At 37.5% G+C, this 21,883-nt stretch overlaps 1 protein-coding gene across 4 annotated transcripts in view; it reads left to right on the top strand.

Annotated features, from left to right (window-relative positions):
- Cntln (centlein) overlaps positions 1–21,883 on the top strand; it is a 257,955-nt gene that overhangs the window by 45,614 nt on the left and 190,458 nt on the right. For all 4 annotated transcript variants that reach the window (XM_041651057.1, XM_041651056.1, XM_041651059.1 and 1 more), the window contains exon 3: positions 15,616–15,700. In XM_041651057.1, the coding sequence (XP_041506991.1) occupies positions 15,616–15,700 (85 nt within the window). The remainder of the gene's footprint in view (positions 1–15,615; positions 15,701–21,883) is intronic.

Raw genomic sequence — 21,883 nt, 5'->3', positions numbered from 1 at the left:
CTATCTGTGATGCAATATTCCTGCTAGCCTTGACACCTTCTGGATGGGAGCAACTAACTCTCTAGCAGTGTTCATTCCTAGTCTTGTAATATATGGGTTCTGGGGCATGATTGAGATTCTACTTTGTGTTTTAAAATAGGGGATCTTATTTGAGTAGCAGAGTTTCCTAAGAAACTGAACTAGGGGCTGGAGGCATGGCTCAGTTGGTAAAAATCTTTGCAGGACCAGCATGAGGACCTGAGTTGCTCCCCAACACTCATGTAAGCATCAGGCCCTAAAGTGCACTTTTATAACTCTAGAAGCACTGGAGGAGAAGAGAGAAGCAAATCCTGAGCTCACAGGACAGCCTGCCTAGCAAAATCAATGAGCTCTCAGTTCAGTGAAAGAGTCACCATTTCAAAAAATAAGATGAACAACAGTGGAGGGCAAGGCCCGATCTTGATCTCTGGCTCCTACGTGCAAATGCACACATGTAGACATGTACTTGCATTCACACATGCACAAGCATAAACATATAGGGCATACACATACATGTATATGTACACACAAGGGTAAAAAAAAACCCTTACTAACAACAAAATCAAAAGATATTGTTCTTGATGTAAATTTTCTATAATAGAGGTTTAATGAAAAATTTGAGTAAATAGGTTTATGTAATATATTTACAAATAATCTGGAATACAAAGAAATAGTGAATAAAAATGAAACTTTAAATAGGATAAAATAAAGAAATGCATTACTGTGTGTTTTAGTTAGGGTTTTATTGCTGAAAAGAGACACCAGGACCATGGCAACTCTTATAAAAAAAGAAAAACAAACATTTACTTGAGGTGGCAACTTACAGTTGAAGTTTAGTTGAGCATGGTAGCATAAGGGCAGATGAGTTTCTGGAGCTTAATGTGCTACATCTTGCAGGCAACAGGAAGTCAACTGACTATCACGCTGAAGGAAACTCAAGAAAAGAGACCTCAAAACCTGTCCCCATAGTGACACACATCCTCCAGCAAGACCACATATCCTAATAGTGCCACTCATTTTGTGGGCCATTTTCTTCAAACTACCATACTGTGCAAGATCACAGACATAAGCAGAAAGTGAAAAAATAAAATATATTGTAAAAGTCTCTGCACTGATGCGACAATCTGAATCAGACCAAATCAAATCAGAAAAAGCCTAGGTTTAATGAATAAAAACACTCTCTGATGATTTTTCAGACCACCCCCCCCCCCCCTCAAGAGGAATCAGGAAAGGAAGACTGGAAAACCACACATCTGTTTTCTTGGGGGCAGTTTAAATACCTAGTGGGAGTGATCTGGAGCATCTCTGGAGGAGGGGTCATCATTTGGCCTACTTTTTGAGATGCAGTAGGGTTTGGAGACAGATGGGGGAGGGTCTTGGGGTGGAGCTTCCACCGGAACATTCCAAACTCTCTAGTATATGGATGTCGGTTCCAGAGGCTGGGTGAAGCATCCACCTGAACATATTGTATGTGTAAGGCAATATAATTGAAACCTGTTGGTATTAATGCTGTATTCTGTGTCAATCATCGTTTGTAATGTATTAAAGATATTACTATTGATCTGTTTTAAATCAATCTACTCAACTGTACTTAACAGTTCTTTGAACAAATTTTTTTCTTTGAATGAGGCATTTGACAGAAAGTGTATTCTCAACTTTGTGGAAGTTTAATCTCTGGAGAGTATGAATGAAGATAACAATTGTAATTCCATATGATCTTAGTTTACATCATTGTAGAACAACTACAATTTGTTTCATTTCTGATATTAAATAAACACTATGACCTAGAAGAAACTTAGGGGAGGAAAGGGCTTATATGACTTACACTTTCAAGTCACAGTCTATAAATGAGGATAGTCAAGGCATGAACTCAAGCAGGAACTGAAGCAGAAACCACAGAAGCATGCTGCTTACTGACTTGCTCACTTGTTTGTGCTTTCTTGTATATCTCAGGCCTATCTGCCTTAAAATGGGCTCCCACAGTGAGCTGGGCCCTTCTTTGTCATTCAAGATAATTTCTGAGAGCCACTCCACAGGCTAATCTGATCAAGGCAGTTCTTCAGTTGAGGTCCCCTCTTCCCTGGTGATTCCGGGTTGTGTCAGATCCACAGTAAGAATTAACCACAACAGCACAGTTTTAATAGCCTCTATTTATCAAGTGTTTATTAAGAGTAATAGTTCTTAGTTCTTCCCATATATTGAGTGAATTCTTTTAGTAACCTTGTAGTTGGCCCCTTCTATTTTACATATGTAGGGATTGAGATTTAGAGTGGTCAAACAAATTGCATAAGCTCATGTCTAATAAGTGGTGGAATCAGAATTTGAAATGTGGATTCAGAATACTTGTTTGTAACATAAGAGCCTAGTGAACTGTTGCCCAAGTGTTGACTAACTAGCAAGTTAGGAAAAAAGAATCTAAGTGTAAGGATCTCTGGTATTTTAAAAGCTTTTATTAGTAGACCAAGTGAGGAAATAGTTAAACAGAATGTCTCGGGTCTTTAGAAGATAAAGTTTGTGCTTACTAGTATTTTATTCTGTGTGTGCCATGATTAATGTAAGATTTGAACTAGGATGTATTTCAAGACAAATTCAAGGGATTGGATTTTATCACTGAACTCTAAGTCTGTTGGAGAAGTCATTATAATGACTTGAGAAGAGAATATAGCCATGCCTCATCATAATTTTGATCTATGATATTGCTGGAAGTGAAGGATATTTGGCCTTCTTTGGCAGGCAGTTCATTGGTCTGCTCTTCCTGTGCCCTCTACTTCTTAACTTTCCTTATTTTTGTCACTCTTACCCTTCTCCGTGCAAAAATATAATTTGGTTTCTATGAATGTTTTAGCTGTCTTGCATTTTCCTGAAACTTCTGTGGTCTTAGGAGGTCATGATTATAGTGTAATTTTTGTACCTGGCAGTACTTAATAAAACCTTAAATTTAATCAAAAGTTTTATGCAATGTCTAGTATGTGCATAACATTTTACAAGTTGCATGCAGAGTTGAGGATAAGGTGGTTCTGGAAAAATGTGATGCTTCTCCTACAGTGGTTATTAAGGAAGCATGTCTCTCTGCAATTGTTCTCTGTGTCAACACTGTTTGGTTTACAGTGCTTGTTAATTACAGGAATACATTTTTTATTTCCTAGCTTTATGTAGGACCAGAATTTCTGGAGGTCTAAGGAAGATTAAATATTTATCATAAGGAATTTAAATCTGACAGTAGATACAGTGGTTAGAAGTACAGACTTAGAAGTCATATTTGTACGAGTTTAAATTCCTGTGTATTTCTTTGGCATTCTTAAACCTTTCTGTGCATCCTGTTTCCACATATTTTAGGGTGATGTTTAGGTTCTGGCAACAAGGTGACACTTGCTATGAAGCCAGAACCCATGAGATGGAAGGAGAGAACCAATTTTATACAAGTTGTCCTCTGACCCCATGTGCCGTGGCACACATGTACCCTTCCCCAAATAAGTGAGTATAAAAATTGAGCTTTAAAAGGGAAATAGAGAAGATGCAGGTAAAGAACTTAATTAAAGTCTGGTCCACAGACTGGTGCTAACAAACGACAGTCATACTAAAAGTCCTCACAAGTGTGGAAACCTTGATCAAAGGTTGCATGGGGAAGGCATTTTCGTTCACTTTAGAGAACGTGTGGACAAGGGGTTTATATGTGGCTATTTCACTCTTCAGGCTGTGAATTTGTTTAAGATATTCTTTTGTTTTAATTCACCCATAACTTGCTAATAAATTGTGGTTTCTCAATATTTAGGAGTGGGTTGGGCCCCCTTCTTGCTAAAACAGCTTCCTGGGCAATGCTGGTGTGCACTGAGAGCGTGTGCTTTAGAAGAAAAACAAAACTATAAAGTGGATATTTTGCTGCCCTTATGAATGGAAAAAAATTCCAAGCTCCAATTTTACAGTTATAAATATCAGAAAAATTTCACATCATTTATTGCATTTTATTCTAATTACCTGAAAAGAAGCTATGCTTAATAACCAGTGATTATGAACATTGACTCTGTCCCTGGCCACTTAGTTGAGTACTTGTGTTACTCAGTCAGATATTTTATACATTCATTTTTAATGCCTTAGCATGTTTTAGTAAAATAAAAATGAGTTGTTTTGAGTTAAATGCATATATAGGTATTATGATAGTACCTGGCAAATAGTAAGTTTATTTTCATTATTATTTTGTATTACAGCTTAAATTCAGTAAACTTGTCAATGTGTTTATATAGAATCTTGAGAAAAATCAGTTAATATCATCTCTATAATAGGCTTCCAAGGGTTATTCTTAGCCTGTTTTATGTTACTATTGTTCTTTAATATTATATTTACTTGTATTCATCAACTCTAAAAATGATGTATATTGTATTTAAATTAAAAAATTGATGAATGCCAGGTGTTACTTTTCATGTATACATGTTTGAAATTAAGCCAAAGCAGAGAGTGCTTTATTTTCTATTTGTTTTATTCTTCTCAATGTTGCATATTTGCATATATTATACAGATACTGTTTTTTTGCTTTTTAATTTTTTTCTTTTTGGGAGGAGAATCATTTATGTTTATTGAACTCTCCTATTTTCAATCCCCTGCCTTCTTAATTGGGTCTGGAAATAAAACTCCATCCTAAAAATCAGTAATTCTCAAAGGTTCTGCAATAGGTAAGTGAATTCTTAGTTTTAAATGATATTATTTATTTAGGATGTCATGTTGTAACCTAGAGATATCTATTTAAAGACTTAAGTATAGAAAAATAAATGCTCATTTTCCATTTTTATGCTTGGTGTTAAAGTATAGAAGCTCAGTGAGTGGACCGCTGCCATAGTAAGGTTACGCTATGTTCTCATCACTCAGAAACACTCTCTCCTGCTCCATTCCACCCCTAAACACATGGGCTGCACAGCTGCTATATGGCTGTGTTCTGTCCCATGTGTATTAGGCCCACACAGCCTGCAAAGAGGTTGCATTTTGGAGCATGGTAGTAGCATGGCTGGCTGGAGACCCCAGAAGTGTAGCTGCCAGAATTCTGCCATCTGGCAGTGTTGCTGCTAGGCTGTTCTACTCAGTGCATAAGTCTGTTTTTGCTGAGCCGTTGTTCTGTTGCCACAGCTCTGAAGGCAGAGATATGGATGGTTGGTCATGGGAGCTAGCACGAAGATGTTTAATTAGAAACACTCTATGTTTAAGGTGAAAGAACATGCAGTCAAAGTGGGAAGAAATGCATTTGAACCTTCACAATAGATTCTAAAAGCTTGACATAGTTTTTTTTTTTTTAACTTTTATGAAGACCTTTAAATTAAAGAATTACAAGAGTATGGTATAGAATAGCTGTCTTAAAATTCTGATCATTTTATACACAGTGGAAGGTGATACAGAAACACAGTTTTTAAAAGAAAAATACTCATGAGTGACTTTATTAAGTGAAAGTTTATTTTCATTTCATCAAAATTTCTCCCAAACATTGAATGTAATTCAACAGTCAAAGAAAAGAAAAGAGAATTACATAGTTTATGTATCTGCCTATCTGCATATGAGAGCATAAACTATTGACATGATAATTGCAGTCACGCCTGAGTGAGCAGTGGCCTGTGGGAATTCAGCTGGTGATACACCAACTGGATGGCTGCTCAGGACACAGCACAAAATGCAAGGTGCAAGTTAGCACTTTATTCAGCACAGGCAGGCATCATTTAAAGTCCTTGGGGCAGCCCTGGGATGTGCAGATGTTAGAACAGCCTGCTCTGAACATCGTAAGAAACGCCTGTGCTCTGAGTGAGAAATATTTGCACAATTATTAAAGTCATATAATAAATAATGTTGCCTGTGTCTTTCGTGAATACTTTATGTAATGAGTATAGTATATGTAGAAGTATCTGGACTTTTGAGTAACAGAGAAATATCGGAAAATCAAGACATTAGTTTATAATCACGAAACAGAATATGTCATGAGCTTCAACTTTAGAAATGAATTTAGTAAGTATTTTAAATGTAAAGTAATAGTCATATAAATATAATTTATTACTTATTTACTTAAAATATTCATATTTTTTCATAATGATATTTTAATATCATTGACAGAATCAGATATCTTGCCTTCTTTTATTCTGTATTCTACTTTGGGCCTACTTGATTTGATATGGAAAACAAATTAGTTATTTTTCATGTGTGAGGCTTATTTCACAGTCCAGGTTCTGGTTTTAAGATATAAATTTAGACGTTTATTTTTAAAATACAGTAGTTCTCAATTTTATTTATTTAATACATTGAAATTTTATGGAAAAGCTACAGTGTTATAGTGTTAATTTTATGTAACTCTGAAATACTGCAAGAGATGTTTTGTCTGTATTAGGGTCTAGAAACAATATAGTAGCGTTTTTCTTAAAAATAGTTCTTTCTGTGGGCTGGAAACCATGTGTGAGATAGTTTTGCAACTGCTTTTCTAGTTTTTCTTAGCAGTTTCTTCACAGCAACTCTGCATATTCAAAACATAAAAACAGTCAGATCACTTCATAGATGAAAGGATTAAGAGTTTGATAATAGTATAATTTGGGGTTCCCTAACTTCCATGTTTATCAGTCTTCCTGTTTTGGAATCTAAATGTTTACTAGAAATTGGGAATATTTTTGAAAATAGAAGCCAATACTACATATAAAATGTATAGTTAAGAGATAATACATTCAGATGAGAGAAAGTCCATGTGGCTTTATTTTGTTCTTTATTATTATGTATTTGTCAATTAAGAAGAACCAACCTCTGTAAGTTTTGCTTTTTAATTTTCTTTGTTTTGTAATTCATACCAATATCATTATCTCATTTACAGTTAAATGTTTCTTTTAGACTCTAATATTTCATTTTGACATCTCATTAAAAATGGGCTCAAGCCCAGAAAAATATGATCCTGTCATATTGTATAATATATGGCATGGTCTATAACAGTAAAAATTTGTTTCTTAATGATTTAGAATAATTTCTCAGTTTTTTAGTTTAGAAAAATGGCACCAGGTTAGCACGGCAGTTCCTGTGTCTGAGCGCAGCAGAGGATGTGTTTGCATGGGTGAGACTCCGGGGAAGGGGCTGGGGCTGTAAGCCTGTGCACATCTGACAGCCTTTCTTCACTCCATTTTTCATCCTAAAAAAGTCGGCAAATATTCTTAGCTCACATCATTATTGCACATCAGTGGATCTAATTAGCTAAACAGGAGTTTGTTTCAGTCATTGATCATCATCAACTTCTTGACAGTGGTATTTTTTTTTTTTTGAGGATCCTTTTAAAAAGGATGTCTTGCAATACCGTATATTAATTGTATTATCCACATAAATTCGTGATGTTATAAACAATCTTTTTTAGATCATAATTTCTAAATAAAAATGTTGAAGAATGTTCAGTTGGGAACATTTTATTGTATTGGAAATATTAATTATCCTGGGCCAGAAGCAGAGTTGTTGAACTAATTTGCATCAAGATTTTGAGTTGTCCTTTTTTTCATTTCAAAATTTCAGTCAGTTTTAGATTTTTTTGTTATAAAATATATCACTAAAGTTTATCTTTGAAGTTTATACTTTATATAATATACTTAATTTGTGATCTATAACTGCAATCTTGTGTTACCTGGTCTCTTTATAGCCATGTAAATGATTGCTGTTACACTAGAAATTAGTGTGTATCTAAACCACTTGAAGTCAGTCTAGCTGTAACAAAATACTTGTGCATACTCAAGTGGTTCAAACAACAAAAATGTTTCTTTTTTATTGTTTTTATTGAGCTATACATTTTTTCCACTCCCCTACCATCCTCCCCTCTCCTCTTCTACCTTCTCTGTGACTTCCACGCTTCCAATTTACTCAGGAGATCTTGTCTTTCCTGTTTAGATCCATGTATGTCTCTCTTAGGGTCCTCTTTGTTGTCTAGGTTCTCAGGGATTGTGGACTGTAGGCTGGTCTTTCTTTTCTTTATGTCTAAAAGTCACTTATGAGTGAGTAATGTGATATTTGTCTTTCTGGGTCTGGGTTACCTCATCCATTTGCCTGCAAATTTCAAGATGTCATTGTTTACTTCTGGCTAGTACTCCATTGTGTAAATGCACTGCATTTTCTTCATCCGTTCTTCAGTTGAGGGGCATCTAGGTTGTTTCTAGGTTCTGGCTATTAGGAATAATGCTGATGTGAACATAGTTGAGCAATGTCCTGTGTCTTGGGTTTATACCCAAAGGATGCACAATCATAACACAAAACAGTCATTTCTTAATGTTCCTCAAGTTAGCATATTCAATTGAAGATGCTGGCAATAATGCTGTATTTCTCAATGGCTACTCTTTTGTATCCTTGTAAGGTAAGCTGGGGTGGGAGATCATCTAATGTCTTTCTTAAGGGTGTTTTAATAATTAACAAGGGCCCTGCCTCTCTGAGCATCAGTTTTGAAGTTCCCACTTTCAAATATCAAAATTGGGAATAGAGTTTCCACATAGGTATTTGAGAGGAAAACACACATTGAGTGCTCCTTGCTTGGAATTTGTGGTTCAGCATGTCTGGAGTTTCATGAAGAACTTGCATTTCTGACTGGGGCAATTCTCAGTGAATGCTATTACTTTTGCAGTCTATGAGAACTAGTGGGTCGAATGCGGATACATTTCTATAATTACCTGTCAGAAAAGTCACCCTGACATCAGATTTGGAAGCTGCTAATACTTTTGTTGAGGTTGGTGGTGTATATTTGATTTTATCTTACTCTCAGTGGGGTCAACAGGACTTATTTGACACTTTTGAATATCATATATTCATTACAGAAGAGTTGATTAGAACTGTTTTTCTTCAAGATGGGGCTTTCTATAGCTTTGGAGCCTGTCCTAGAACTCACTCTGTAGACCAGGCTGGCCTCGAACTCATAGAAATCCACCTTTCTCTGCCTCCAAAGTATTTGGATTAAAGATGTGTAGCACCATCGCCTGGTTTGGAAGAACTCTTAACACTATAAATTTACTAATGTATGGAAAGTTCAAAATAAATCATTTGGGGTCTGAGAATCTAATTCACTCTGGATGTTGTCTGCAGCATGAGCATTGAGATCTGCTATCACCAGAACCCAAAGGAAAGCTATGTGTGCCTATAGTTAGCCAGCCTTACCCAGTTGAACCTCGGTCATAATGAGAGACCTGTCTCAAAAAGCAAAGTGGGCTCACAAGGCCTCAACTCTATACAGAGAATTGTAGGTACTTAAGGAATGTTAGGAGCAGGAGAAGTAGCCTTCCACAGGAAAAAGCACAGCAATTGATTATTCAGTATCAAATAGTCCCCCAAAACATATATTAAATAGGGACCTCAGCCATTTTTCCCAGGTTTGAAACCTAACAGTTAGAAGTATATTTTGTCAGGCATAAGGATAACAAAAAGCCTCCTTGCTTTCTGATCCTATTTGCTTGGAATACGTTTTTTTCCATCCTTCTACTCTCAAATCCAGAGAGCAGCAGATTACCTCCATAACCGTCATATCCCTGTTACGTCGATGGGCACATCTTGACTAGCTTCTTGTCTTTGTAAGAACAGAGTTCCAGGGAAGAAGGTTTATAATCTATAACCTACCTTATTTCCTCCCAGTAGACATTCTTAATCACCATTCTTCTACAAAAGCTCTCATCAAGATTATTAGAGACCTGAATATAGATCAACCCAGCCATCAGGAAAAGCATTCATCTGCTTTAGCATATAACTCTTGTCATATTTTTAATGCCATCATTTTCTCTGTAGCATCCTGGATGAGTACTTTATTTTATTGATTTTTGCTTCAGTTGGTAGAAGTTTTATTTTCAAAATTTTGAAATATGCGATAACATTTACCTGTTATTCTTTTTTATATAATTTATTAATTATTGGTTTTTCTAATATATAATGTATATCCATATATATGCATGTTACATTTTATCTAGAGGATTACATCTGATTATTGAGCTGGTATGTTAGTGTATGTGGGTTCATGTGTTTTAGAGTTTTGTTTGTTTATGGGCACAACTTGAAATTACATTTTGTTGTCTACTTTCTCTACCAGTATTCCTTTTTGTTTAATGTCCTTTTTTCTCTAGAAATGTTATGATTGTTACAAAGTTGTCAAAGTCACTTCAGCCCACCCTCGTGCAATAGGTTTTATATTGGTAACCTGAGGCTTCAGGAACAGTGGACTTACGATTCAGCTGCATTTAGGTTTGTGCTGGAGGATGTTTTGATTTAAACTCATCTTAGGCCTGTTACCTATCTATAAACTTTTGTCTTTATAGGCTTTCTATACACACACCTTAGTTTTCAGCAAAGGCAGATAAAGCTTTCTCTAGCCTCTCTTCAAGTGCCTTAGACCTGTCTTGGTTTCAAATTACAAGTGCGGGAAGTGCTTGTTTCCCGTTGTCCCAGCTCAGGTCCTATCCATTTCAGCCTACATTGGAAGGCAGTAGAGAGCATCTTCATGTCCATTTATAGCTCTATGTTTGCTGAGTTTGTGGTTATTGGGGTCTTTTAGCCATGGTGACCTTGTCTCTTGTTTTCTATTAGTAGTGTCTGTGAAGAGAGGGAGCCTGACGTGCGCACTTGTTATGTAAACCCTGTTAAAGTCAGCACAAAGTCTTTTCAAGACGCAGACACCTACGGACTGGACTGCCACTCATCTGCAGGACTGTTCCTCTGTCATCCATGTCCCTTTGGTCAATCTCTGTGCCTACTTATGATGCTTTCTCCTCCTTTTGTATTGATTCTTTGATAGTGAGTCCTTTAACCAGAGTTCTATTTATTCCATCTTAAAATATTTCAAAAACTACGTTTATGAAAATTTCCATTTGTCAAATTAATGTCAGCTCTTCCTTTATTTTGTTATGTAATACAATTTGTTTTTATTTTAAAAAGGTAGTCATTATTTACATGTATTATAGTTGTTTGTTTCTCAGAGAACTATGCTTTAGTTGTACAATTTCCATATAATTAGTAATATTCTCACAGATTGAAAGCACATAGATAAATATTAGTATTCTAGTATTTCTTAGCCCAGATATTGTGTGTTCATAAATCTGTTTTTTCTCTCTTTAGAGTCTTTACCTAAAATCTGTTTTCCAGAAAACTAAAAATACATTGTGAAATGTATGGGGATAAACATAAAACACTGAATAAGATCTGTCACATCTGATACATTTCCTCTGGTAAAAGTTCAGTGCTGAGACATGGGTTGCTTCCTGGGCCACATGTATGAGGAGCCCTTTTGATGTGGGAGTGATTTCTTATTAATAAAGAAACTGCCTAGACCCATTTGATAGGCCAACCCTTAGGTAGGCGGAGTAAACAGAATGGAATGCTGGGAGAAAGAAGCTGATTCAGGGAGTCGCCATGATTCTCCCACTCCAGACAGACGCAGGTTAAGATCATTCCTGGTAAGCCAGCTCTTGGGCTACACAGATTAATAGAAATGGGTTAGATCAATATGTAAAAGCTAGCCAATAAGAAACTGAAACTAATGGGTCAGGCAGTGTTTAAAAGAATACAGTTTCTGTATAATTATTTCGAGTAAAGCTAGCCATGCGGGCGGCCGCATGCCAGGGACGCAGCCCTGCCGCTCGTAACACAACAGAATGGCGCCCAACGTGGGGACTAAATCCACTTAAAAACCTGAGAAGGCTTAAAAATAAGGGAAAGAGACTTTAACACAGATTTTTGCTGTTTGTTGGTGGCGTGCTGTAGAGAGATTTCCTGATTCGACAACAGCAACAGAAAAAAAAGCTGCGTCATTTTAAAGTGTGGCTTCTTGGGACTGTGCCGCCAGTGCAAACTCTGGCTTTAAAGCATTTCAATGGATTTTATGGGACTGGATGTTTGTGTTCCCGCTTGGGATCAGAAGGAGAGTGCTCTCAGCGCTCCCCGCCTGCACCTGGGCAGATGGCAGAATCAGGCTTAGGCAGGCGGAATAGCATGGTGAAAGAGACGTGTTTTCAGACTGCGCAGTACTCTGCATGTCAGATTTGGTTGTAACTTGGATAAAAAGAGTTTCTGTGCTGCATGCTCAGTCTCAAAATTAAACTACTGAGTGCGGCTCCAATGAGGACTTGCTGTGTGCCTGGAACTGTACACAGCTCAGGGGCACCAAATGGATCTGAGGCAGGAGCGGCTGCTCCTTGCTGAACTGTGCTGGTTGGCAGGAACTACCGTAATTACCATAATAACAGAACAGTTAAGGTTTGGACTGGGCAGGACACAGGTGGTACCGTATTACCTGTACATGGTGCAACTTAAGTTTTTAAGAAGTGCTTAACATTTTAAGAAATGCTCCTGGATAATAAAAATATTACAGATTCACAATAAAACAAATTCAGACATAACAGACCTCAGTGGATCACAGCGTTGGATAAATGTACATAGGCTTGAGAGAGAGAAGAATAAGAATATAGAGAATAAAGCAAATGTCTTAAAAAAAGGGTAAAGTCTTTAAAGAGACAGAGTACAGATAGTTAAGAGATTAAAAGAAATAAAGAAAAATAAGCCACGTAAAAATGGAAAATTCACAGAGAGTCTGGATTATGTACATTGTGTTTTCTTTAAAATTTTTGACTGTAAAGGAGCCAAGTACAGACAGACATTTCATTCCATGGGCTGCCAAGCTAAACCATAATGGATATAAAGGTATTACGATTTCAAAATTTGGGTCTAAGGATATGATACTTTGGAAAGGGTCTTCTTTTGTTTTCACAGAGGACCAGACCCTGTGGATTTCTTCTATCCCAATTTGGTATGATAGAACACGACCTCCTGAAAAGTTGCTGTGAACATCTTCACAAAATTACTTCACTCAACTGCCAACTGAGATGAACCTGACACACAGGTTACACCCTAAACGATCTGATTAACAGCGCCCCCATTCAGCAGGAAGCAGTTTGGAGAGAAAAAACTGCGCCCATGTTCCCAAAATATTGTTTGTAAATGTTCTTTTACATTTAAAGGGGGAAATGATATAGGTATGAGTAATTTGCATTGGTGTGGATTTTACAGTCAATTTTGTTATATGTATATGTATTTCTGATCTTGATTAAGGTATTGTGATTGTGTAGTTCATTTAAAAATGTAATGTATAATTAAGAAATATAGGTTAATGGTTAATCATCAATAATAGTCAAGCTTGTAGTCATGTTAGTTAGATTTTCTAGATATATAGAGATATATTTCAGATAGGCATTCTTCATATCTCTCAAAGGCTACAGAATATGGCATTTAAAATATTTTAATAACTTAGGACTTTTCATGACAATGAGACATATCTGCTCCTGGCAGCACCAATCTACTTCAAGAAGAAGATGGGCATCAAAGAGGATCCTTATGGAGTTTGATAGCCATTTGGGCAAGAAACTGTTCTTGCCTGGACTGTTGCATAAAATGGACACAGAAAACCCACAGAGAGAGGACTGCTGAACTTGCCTAAAGGTGAGACGGTCTTTTGGGGTTCATGACTCATGAAAGAGTCTGCGAGACATTCTGCAGGACACAGCAGATAGTGACTGAACTGTCTTTGAAATTTCCTGCTTCATGGAAATGTCTGCTGGATACTATGGGCCTGAAGGCTGAAGATGGATGCCCCAACGGTACAGAGGAACTTTGGGTGACTGTCCAGGCAGCAAGATGTCTCTGTCATTTCTAGAGTTTTCTTATTTCTTGTTTACTTAGGTAGTATTATATCCTTCTGGAGTCTTTGATGGAGTTGAAGAATGAATAGATAGTTATAGTTTTCCTTAGTAATGATAAAAGATAAAATAGATATAAATATTGTAACTGTAATTCTTGCTTGATAACTGTTTTGCTATATATAATTTTACTATGTTAAAGTTAAAGCCTTTCTTTTTTGTTTAAACAGAAAAAGGGGAAATGATGTGGGAGTGATTTCTTATTAATAAAGAAACTGCCTAGACCCATTTGATAGGCCAACCCTTAGGTAGGCGGAGTAAACAGAATGGAATGCTGGGAGAAAGAAGCTGATTCAGGGAGTCGCCATGATTCTCCCACTCCAGACAGACGCAGGTTAAGATCATTCCTGGTAAGCCAGCTCTTGGGCTACACAGATTAATAGAAATGGGTTAGATCAATATGTAAAAGCTAGCCAATAAGAAACTGAAACTAATGGGTCAGGCAGTGTTTAAAAGAATACAGTTTCCGTGTAATTATTTCGGGTAAAGCTAGCCGGGTGGCGGGACACAGCCCGCCGCTCGTATTTCAACACCCTTTCCTAACATATCATTCTTTTCCTTTACCCCAGAGTCTAGTAGACTAAATTCCTCTGGATTCTTTGATTATCGATCTCTTCTACATATTTTTTAATCTTTGAAAGTTCCATGAGTTTATACAATATATATTGATCATATCTACCCCAACTACCCCCTTTTCTTACTAACTCCCCACCCTATTTCTCCCCAAACATTGTATTTCAATTTAATTTTGTTTTTGTTTTAAATAACCATTTGGGTTTATTTAATGTTGCACATATAAACTTAAGTGTGTGTGCAGTCACTGGGGCATGGGAACCTGCCAGTGGGCATGTTTCCAGGGGAAATGACTGTTCGTCACCAGCCATCAACTGCCCTTAGCCCCTCTGATAGGCTTTGGGGGGGGGGGGTCTTATGTGTCAGTTGACTGCCTTGTTCAGGTGACCACAGCTCCTATGAGTAGACACATACAACAACTTTGTCATTTCTGGAAGTCAGCATCTTAAAGTTCTCCCATAGATGATCTGACATTTACATATTTCTGCCTTCTCTTCATTGAGCCTTGGGTAGTGGAGATTGATATGGACGGCCTGTCCACAGCTGAGTACTCATGGTTATTTGTGCATCAGCCACTACCTACTGACAAGAGAAGCTTCTCTGGTTAACGTTGAGAGCAACACAGATATATGAGTATAAACATGAGTATTTAGAATTTAGTTTGACATCATGACCGTTTGGCAAAACAACAGTCGGCTCCCCCAGGACCTATTATCTCCCAAGTCATGGGCTTTTTATCATGTTTGTAGTACCATGCAGAAATTCCCTCCTGTGGAGGAGGTAACCCCGTATAACTTTCATGCCATTTTTACCTCATGGACACATCTTTTCAGCAGGTCAGGACTAAAGCATGTAGTGTCCAGTATTGGATAAGGCCTTTGAATGTGTTTATCATCCATCTATAAAAAGGCTTATATTAATAAGAGCAGTTTTTCTTATTAAATTCTTGAAAATTATTTTATGATCAAAGTTAACTTATGTTTAATTATGTTTCACACATTGATTATCATCTAGCTATACCTAGAAACTGAACTGTTTCTTGAAAATGAAGTTGTCAGTTGTCAGCAGTGGGTAAGTTGCTGTCATCTGCCATATGGTTTCTGATTAATTCTTCAAGAGCTGATGACACAACATAATTCAGTTCTTTATGCTTTAAAATTATGTTTGTTACCAGGATGTGAACATTTAAAGGTTTGGTTATGAGCTGAGAGAGTGGTAGATACTGCTTAGCATTGAGGAGATTCTGGGAAGCAACACAACAGCAACAGTAATCATTGGGATGCCTAGGAATTATGACTAATAAACACTATTTTTCTCTTTCTAGAGAAAAACAGAAATCTGAAGTCAAAGACCGAAAAGTTCTGGAAATTTTACAAGTCAAGGATGTTAAAATACAAGAACTGGAGCAGGTTGTATTCTAATAGAAATATCAAATATTATATTTGCTTCAGGTTGTAGATATTTAAAATTATTTGAAATTTGTGTTATAGTATAGTATCATTAAGAATATCAGAATTATTCATGAAAGAATTGTTTTGAAATTACTGTAGTCAATTTTTTATTATTATACCATATTTTTACCCTACTCTTTGTCTTCTAGGTTGATTAGGTATAAAACTCATTAAAATGCTTAACAGGCTTTTGGGGATTTTAAAATAATATATATCATTCATTGTTTTATTGTATTTTATTTTTATACATTATTAGTCATGTGTTTCTGATACATACATGTTTACATGGATTTGGTTATAGAAAATATTCACAATAATTGGTACTATTCTATTTTACCTTTGAAAATTTGTATTATTGAAAGTTTGTACAATTATTTGCATTATTTACAGCCCTATCTTTTACATATAACTTAAATCACAGAATTAAACAAAAATTTATAGTTTGCATGTATTTTTATAATCAGAAAGTAAGTACCACAAAAATGTGTGTGCTCTCCCTGGACCACAAAATTCCATCCAATGATACTGTGGGGTGCATTTCACAGTCAAAGCATACCATTCTAGTTTGTCTCCCATGTCTCTTCTCTAGCTCACATTGCAAAATAGATCTAGTCTATCTCTAAGAGTTCCTTATAGTCTCAGTACTAGCATTTTTCAGAGCTCTAAGCTGCAAGTCTCTTCTGAGACCCAATTCAAACTCTTATTTATTGGCCCCTGTAAAATTAAAAAAAAAAGAAAATAAAAGAGCAGTATAGACTTCCAGTATAGACTTCTAGCACAGCATAAACATACCCATACAAAATTAGAAGAACAGGACATAGGAAGGAGAGATGGAACGAAAGCAAGACCCAACCCAGCAGGATAAACAGTAAGTCCTGGAGCTCCATTTTTGGCATATGGGGCACATGACAGTGTGATCTGGGCCCCGAAGGACTTGGGCAGTTCTGCACTGCTATCCTTGCCATTTACAGTCACATGGACTCTCTTTGGAGCTAGATGGGCTCTCTGCTGCTTTCCCTGACAGATAGTATGCATTGCTGGCGTTTCTTCTCTCTTGGCCTACACCAAGGTTTTATTTTACTCTTACAATCTCATGAATTGTTCTCTCCAGGGCTGTTGGAAGGGATGCTGGAATTGTTATACAAAGCTTGTCTTCCTAACCCTTCCTTTAAAATTTGGGTGAGATGACATGATTCTTGATTCTATATATCTGTAAAACTAAATCATGTGAACTATACCTCTTTACATCATGGATGCAGTAGTCTCTGAACACGCAAATGGCTGGTAATGCGGGGAAGCACTTCCTTAGCTGGCCCTGTACAGGCAGAGTGCCACACAGTTCTTATCCTAGGTCCAGGTGTTTCAAATGAGCTAAAACCTCTACATACTTGATCCTGAAATGGGTGGAGTTCAGCTATTCCTGAGGCGCTACCATCTTTCCTCAACAAGCCTGGGCTCTTTTCAAAAGCTCTGGTGTCTTTCGTATCTATGGTTCCTTGGCCCCACCTTTCACTGTGCTCATTTTATGGAATGGCTGGAATACTTCAAATCCTCATGCTCTCCACTTTTTCTGTAAGCCTGACTGTGCCTCTCGTAATAATCATGCTACCACCTCTGTGCTGGCTACCTTTGCAGTTTTATTCGCCAGATTATTTGGTCTGTCATTTAAAACTTAGCCTCTCACAAATTTTCAGGACACAAACTACAAACTCTTCATGAGAATGCATCACAGATCCTCTCTGTTCCAATTCCCACTTGAGTCCTTGTTTCCATGACACGTCACAAGCACGCCACATTTTGTTCAGCATTCTCCTCTGAGTTTTTGACCAAACTGCTTACAACATTGTAGATCTTCTGTAGTCTTGTTGTATGACAAGATTTCCTAGGGAGACACAACATACATGTCTACTCACCTTGGATGGGGAGCCCGTGACAGACCAAAGTATAGTTATCACCAAAGTCCAAGTTGGTCAATCACTGAGTTTTATTTGGGGTTACTTACAGGAATATGGGTGAGGTGTTGCTTACAGGAACAGAAGTGACAAAAAGACAGCTGTATCACCAACATGTACCCCAGGATGGGCAACAGCTCACAAAACCTGGAAAGCTGGAGCCCACGCACAGCCTGCAGCAGTGGAACAAACTGAAGGGTGTTCTTTCCTGGTGGCTCAGTTGGTCTTCTAGGCAGGCTGGCTGATGTTTCTGCTTCTTCCAGGCTGCTCTGCTCTCTGTTTCTTGTTTGCAGTTTGTCCGAGAGTCTTCTCTGCAATTTGAATTTTAAAGAGTGACATCCCTCTTAGGATGGAGGGACCTAATGAATGTGGTCAATTTTAGGGACTTCCTCAAGTTACTTTGAGCTGTTTCCCTTCTGTCTTATGGAGCCTCCCTGCAGGATGGAGTGTTTCAATGTAGGAAGGAACTACTACATAAGAAGCCTCTATCTTCATTCTTCCATTACAATAGGCTCTATGTCAATCTCATCGTTCACATATCTACACTTTTCCATATTTTCCCACAGACTAATACCAAACAGTTCTGCAGTGTGGTCATAGCAATGATTCTACTCCTGGAACCTATTTTCTATAAGCCTTCTTGTTACTCTGACTAATACTTGACTGGAGTATCTTTAAGGGGGTTGAATTCATCTTGGCTCACAGTTTCTGAGGTTTTGGCCCATTTTGATAAGGAGGGTGTGTAGAGCCCACAGGTAAACTGGTGGTGGCCAGGAGTTTAAACCATGTCAGTGCTGGCTTCTTTCTTTCTTTGTTCTCTCCTGTTCATCTGGGTCCCCGGAACATGGGATGGCTTTCAGGGTGGATGCTGCTACCTTGAAATGCGCTCACAGACATAACTTAGCATGTACTCTACTCACCTCCTAGGTACTTCTCCATCCAATCAACTTGATAATCAGGATTAACATGTACTGTTAAAATACATTGCAGAAGAGACACTTTACTGGCCTACTCATTCTGGGCTAGCAAGTGTGAATTCTGAAAATCCAGTTTCTCACAAAGGTAAATTTAATTAAATACATAAAAATATTCTATATATTTATTTATTTATTGTGGCACATGCCTTTTTTATTGGATCTATTTAAAACTCTGTTCTCTGCTACATCAGAATGAACTATTCTCTAGTCATCCTATGGCAGTATGGAATAGCAGATCTTGGCCCTCCTGCAGCTTTGAGGGATCAGGCTTATGCATACCCTTTAGTAATTCCATCTAGATGGGTTTGGCCCTTCTGCCTCCTTCTGGGTCCTGTGGAGCTTTCTGCTCTGCTCCTCTACTCTCATAATTCCATTTTGTCTGCATCTCTTCTCCGTCTCTTCAATTTGACAAAATATTAATTTGATAGAGAACCCAGTTTTCTGATAAATCCAGGAATTGTGAATTTTCATTTTGTTGAGTTTTTTCTCTTGTGTGGATGAAAATGGGACTTTAAAATCCTTTCAATGCCGAATTAAAATAGAGACGGCCCTCTGTTGAATTTTGGTTGTGTCACTGAGTAATACTATGTACCCCCTCACCACACACAGGATATATAGTTTGTGAAATACAGTATCAATTGGAATGAAATTTCCTTGAGTTCTCTTTTCTTTTTTGCATTTTTGAGACAGGGTTTTTCTGTGTAGCTTTGTTTTTTTTTAATTTCAATAATCATAATCCTTGTGTTTACTCAAATTATTTGACAGTTCACATCATATATCATGTTACTCATTATAAAATATATATATACATTTTATAAAAAAAAACTTGATTCTAGACAGGGCCTGCCTCTGCCTCCCAAGTGCTGCGATTAAAGGCGTGCACCACCACTGCCTGGCCAGAGTGTACTCATTTCTTAAGCAATCCTTTGTGCTGTCAGCCATCAGTATTACCATTTCCTAGTGGCACTAATTCAGCTAAGAGAACTGCTCATTTCTAGATTAAAAGAGTGAAAAGGCAGAGTAAAACCATCACACTAAGGATTTCTTTGGGCTGCTTCTGCCGCATGGGGGAGCTAGCATATAGGGCAGAGTCTTCCCAGACTGACTCAGTGAGGACATGAGGATTTAAGCTTATGTAGGCAAAAGGACCAGGCTAGTAAAAGCCAGAGTTCACTGTTGACTAAAGAGGAATTTCTGCTTCCACCCTGATTGCTGTTTACATGGAGCACCAGGTTTCTCACTTGACACAAGCCTGCTCATGCCTGTTAGGTCCACCAGCATGTGAGGGATGAGTCAGAGGCTGGAGGGAAACTAGTAAGTCAGGAAGGAAGCTGGTGATAGCAGATATGGCAGCTCTAGAGCATCGCCTCTACCACCGAGTGGACTGCGGTGGCGGCGGCAGCAATATGAAGACAACCGAAATGGCAATGGTGCATACAGTCAGTGTGGTACACAAAGTCATGGTGGTCAAAGGGCAGACACAGCCTGAGGGACCGTGGTGTTGCTGCAGCCTGCAGAAGTGGTAGGTGTGTGTCATTCCACCTACTACCACATCTAACCTCCCAGATCAGCAGACCAGTGCGGTTGCCAGCCTCCAACCTGGGCTGGAGGGGCATGTGTAGGTTACCTTAGTGTCCACTCAGGCTGCAAAAAATCAGCAACAAAACTAATCATGCCCGAGAAAAGGACATTTAAACAAGAATTTTCACAAACCCAGCTAATCAACAAATAAGAAAAAAAAGGAAGAAAGCTACCCAAACAAACAAAAGAACCTGCTAGCTGTTGGGAGGGTTAAACCTTTGCTGCTCTGTCTCAGAACTGGAGTTGTGTCATGCTGGCTATAAGGTAAGTTACATTGTGAAACCCTTTTCTTTATTATAGGAAATGACGCGACTTCTGATAACCTAGTATACTGCAGTTAATGAAGTGTTGCTCTTTAGTGTTCTCTGTCTGTCTCTGTCTCTGTCTCTGTCTCTCTCCCTTCTAGGAGGCATAGAAATGAATGTTGGTTTTCATTTGTACTTATTTTCTTACTCCCTCCTCTTTCTTTTTTCCATTGTTTTAGTTGTAGTGGTGTCATTACTTCTCTGTGTGTTATTAAAGCTCTTATTTCCATTTTGAAATAGTTTGTAGTTAGTATAAATTAACTGTACTCCAGTTACTCTGCCTTAATAGCACATGGCCTCAGGAAAGAGCTGGAGTATAGTAGGGTTTTAGGTTCTATGCTGTTCCCTAATCCACACTTACTCTATAGGCTTCTCTTGACCAGGGTTTAAATTATTCATTTCTTGGCTTGTCCATAATAAATTATTTGTTTCAGACATGCTTTGTCTTGTTGCCCTTTATGCTTTATGGTTCCTCTGAGTTCTGTTTGCTATTTTAGTATGAGCTCATGTCAGACTATCAGAAATTTACTGTATCTAGAAAGGTTTGCTGAAAGAGTATCCTACTGCTAAGCTTTAAAATTAATTGTCTCTGTATCTACCTATACTTTCATTATTTAAATTAGATTTTGGAAGATAGCTCAGTGGTTAAGAGCAGTGCTGCTCTTTCAGAAGACCCGGGTTCAATTCCCAGCTCCCACATGGCAGCTCATAACGGTCTGTAACTCCTGTACCAGAGGATCTGACACCCTCTTGCAGACATACATGCAGGCAAAACACCAATGTACATAAAAAAAAATAAATTACTAAAAATTATAAAAAAGATTTTTCATTAGGAAAATATACTTAATTCTTTAGAATTACAAAAGTTTGGGAGTTTATCAACTTTCTATCAGAAATTCATCTTTGTGTAACACTGATGATTATACTGTAGAATATCATTTTTACAATTAATTATCAGAATATGATGATTTGGGCAGGCCAATAACTAACCTTACTTTGTGTTTTTATTTACAAATTAGGCCTATATCTATTTTTTCCATCTTTCTAACTCATACAAGTGCCAGTCTTTAAATAGTAAGTAACTCACAGATGAACTTTCCCCTTGTGTCCTGCATGTTGTCAGTGCATGGTAATGTTCAGTTCCCTATAATAAGGAACCCTTGACAGACATCCCTTTTTTAGGGTTCGAACCTGTTCCAGAATATATGAGAGATGCTCTTAACTTTTTTTCACTTCTTTTGAAGGATAGGCCTATAGATGTTTTTATTTTTGAAGATATTTAATATTTATATCTTTGAATTTATAATTCTTATGGGTATTGTTTAT

The sequence above is a fragment of the Microtus oregoni genome, unplaced genomic scaffold, assembly GCF_018167655.1.
Source record: "Microtus oregoni isolate MIOR12 unplaced genomic scaffold, Mior012 000005F_ref0000423, whole genome shotgun sequence".
Taxonomy (NCBI): Eukaryota; Metazoa; Chordata; class Mammalia; order Rodentia; family Cricetidae; genus Microtus; species Microtus oregoni.
This window is presented reverse-complemented; position numbering and strand designations above follow the sequence as displayed.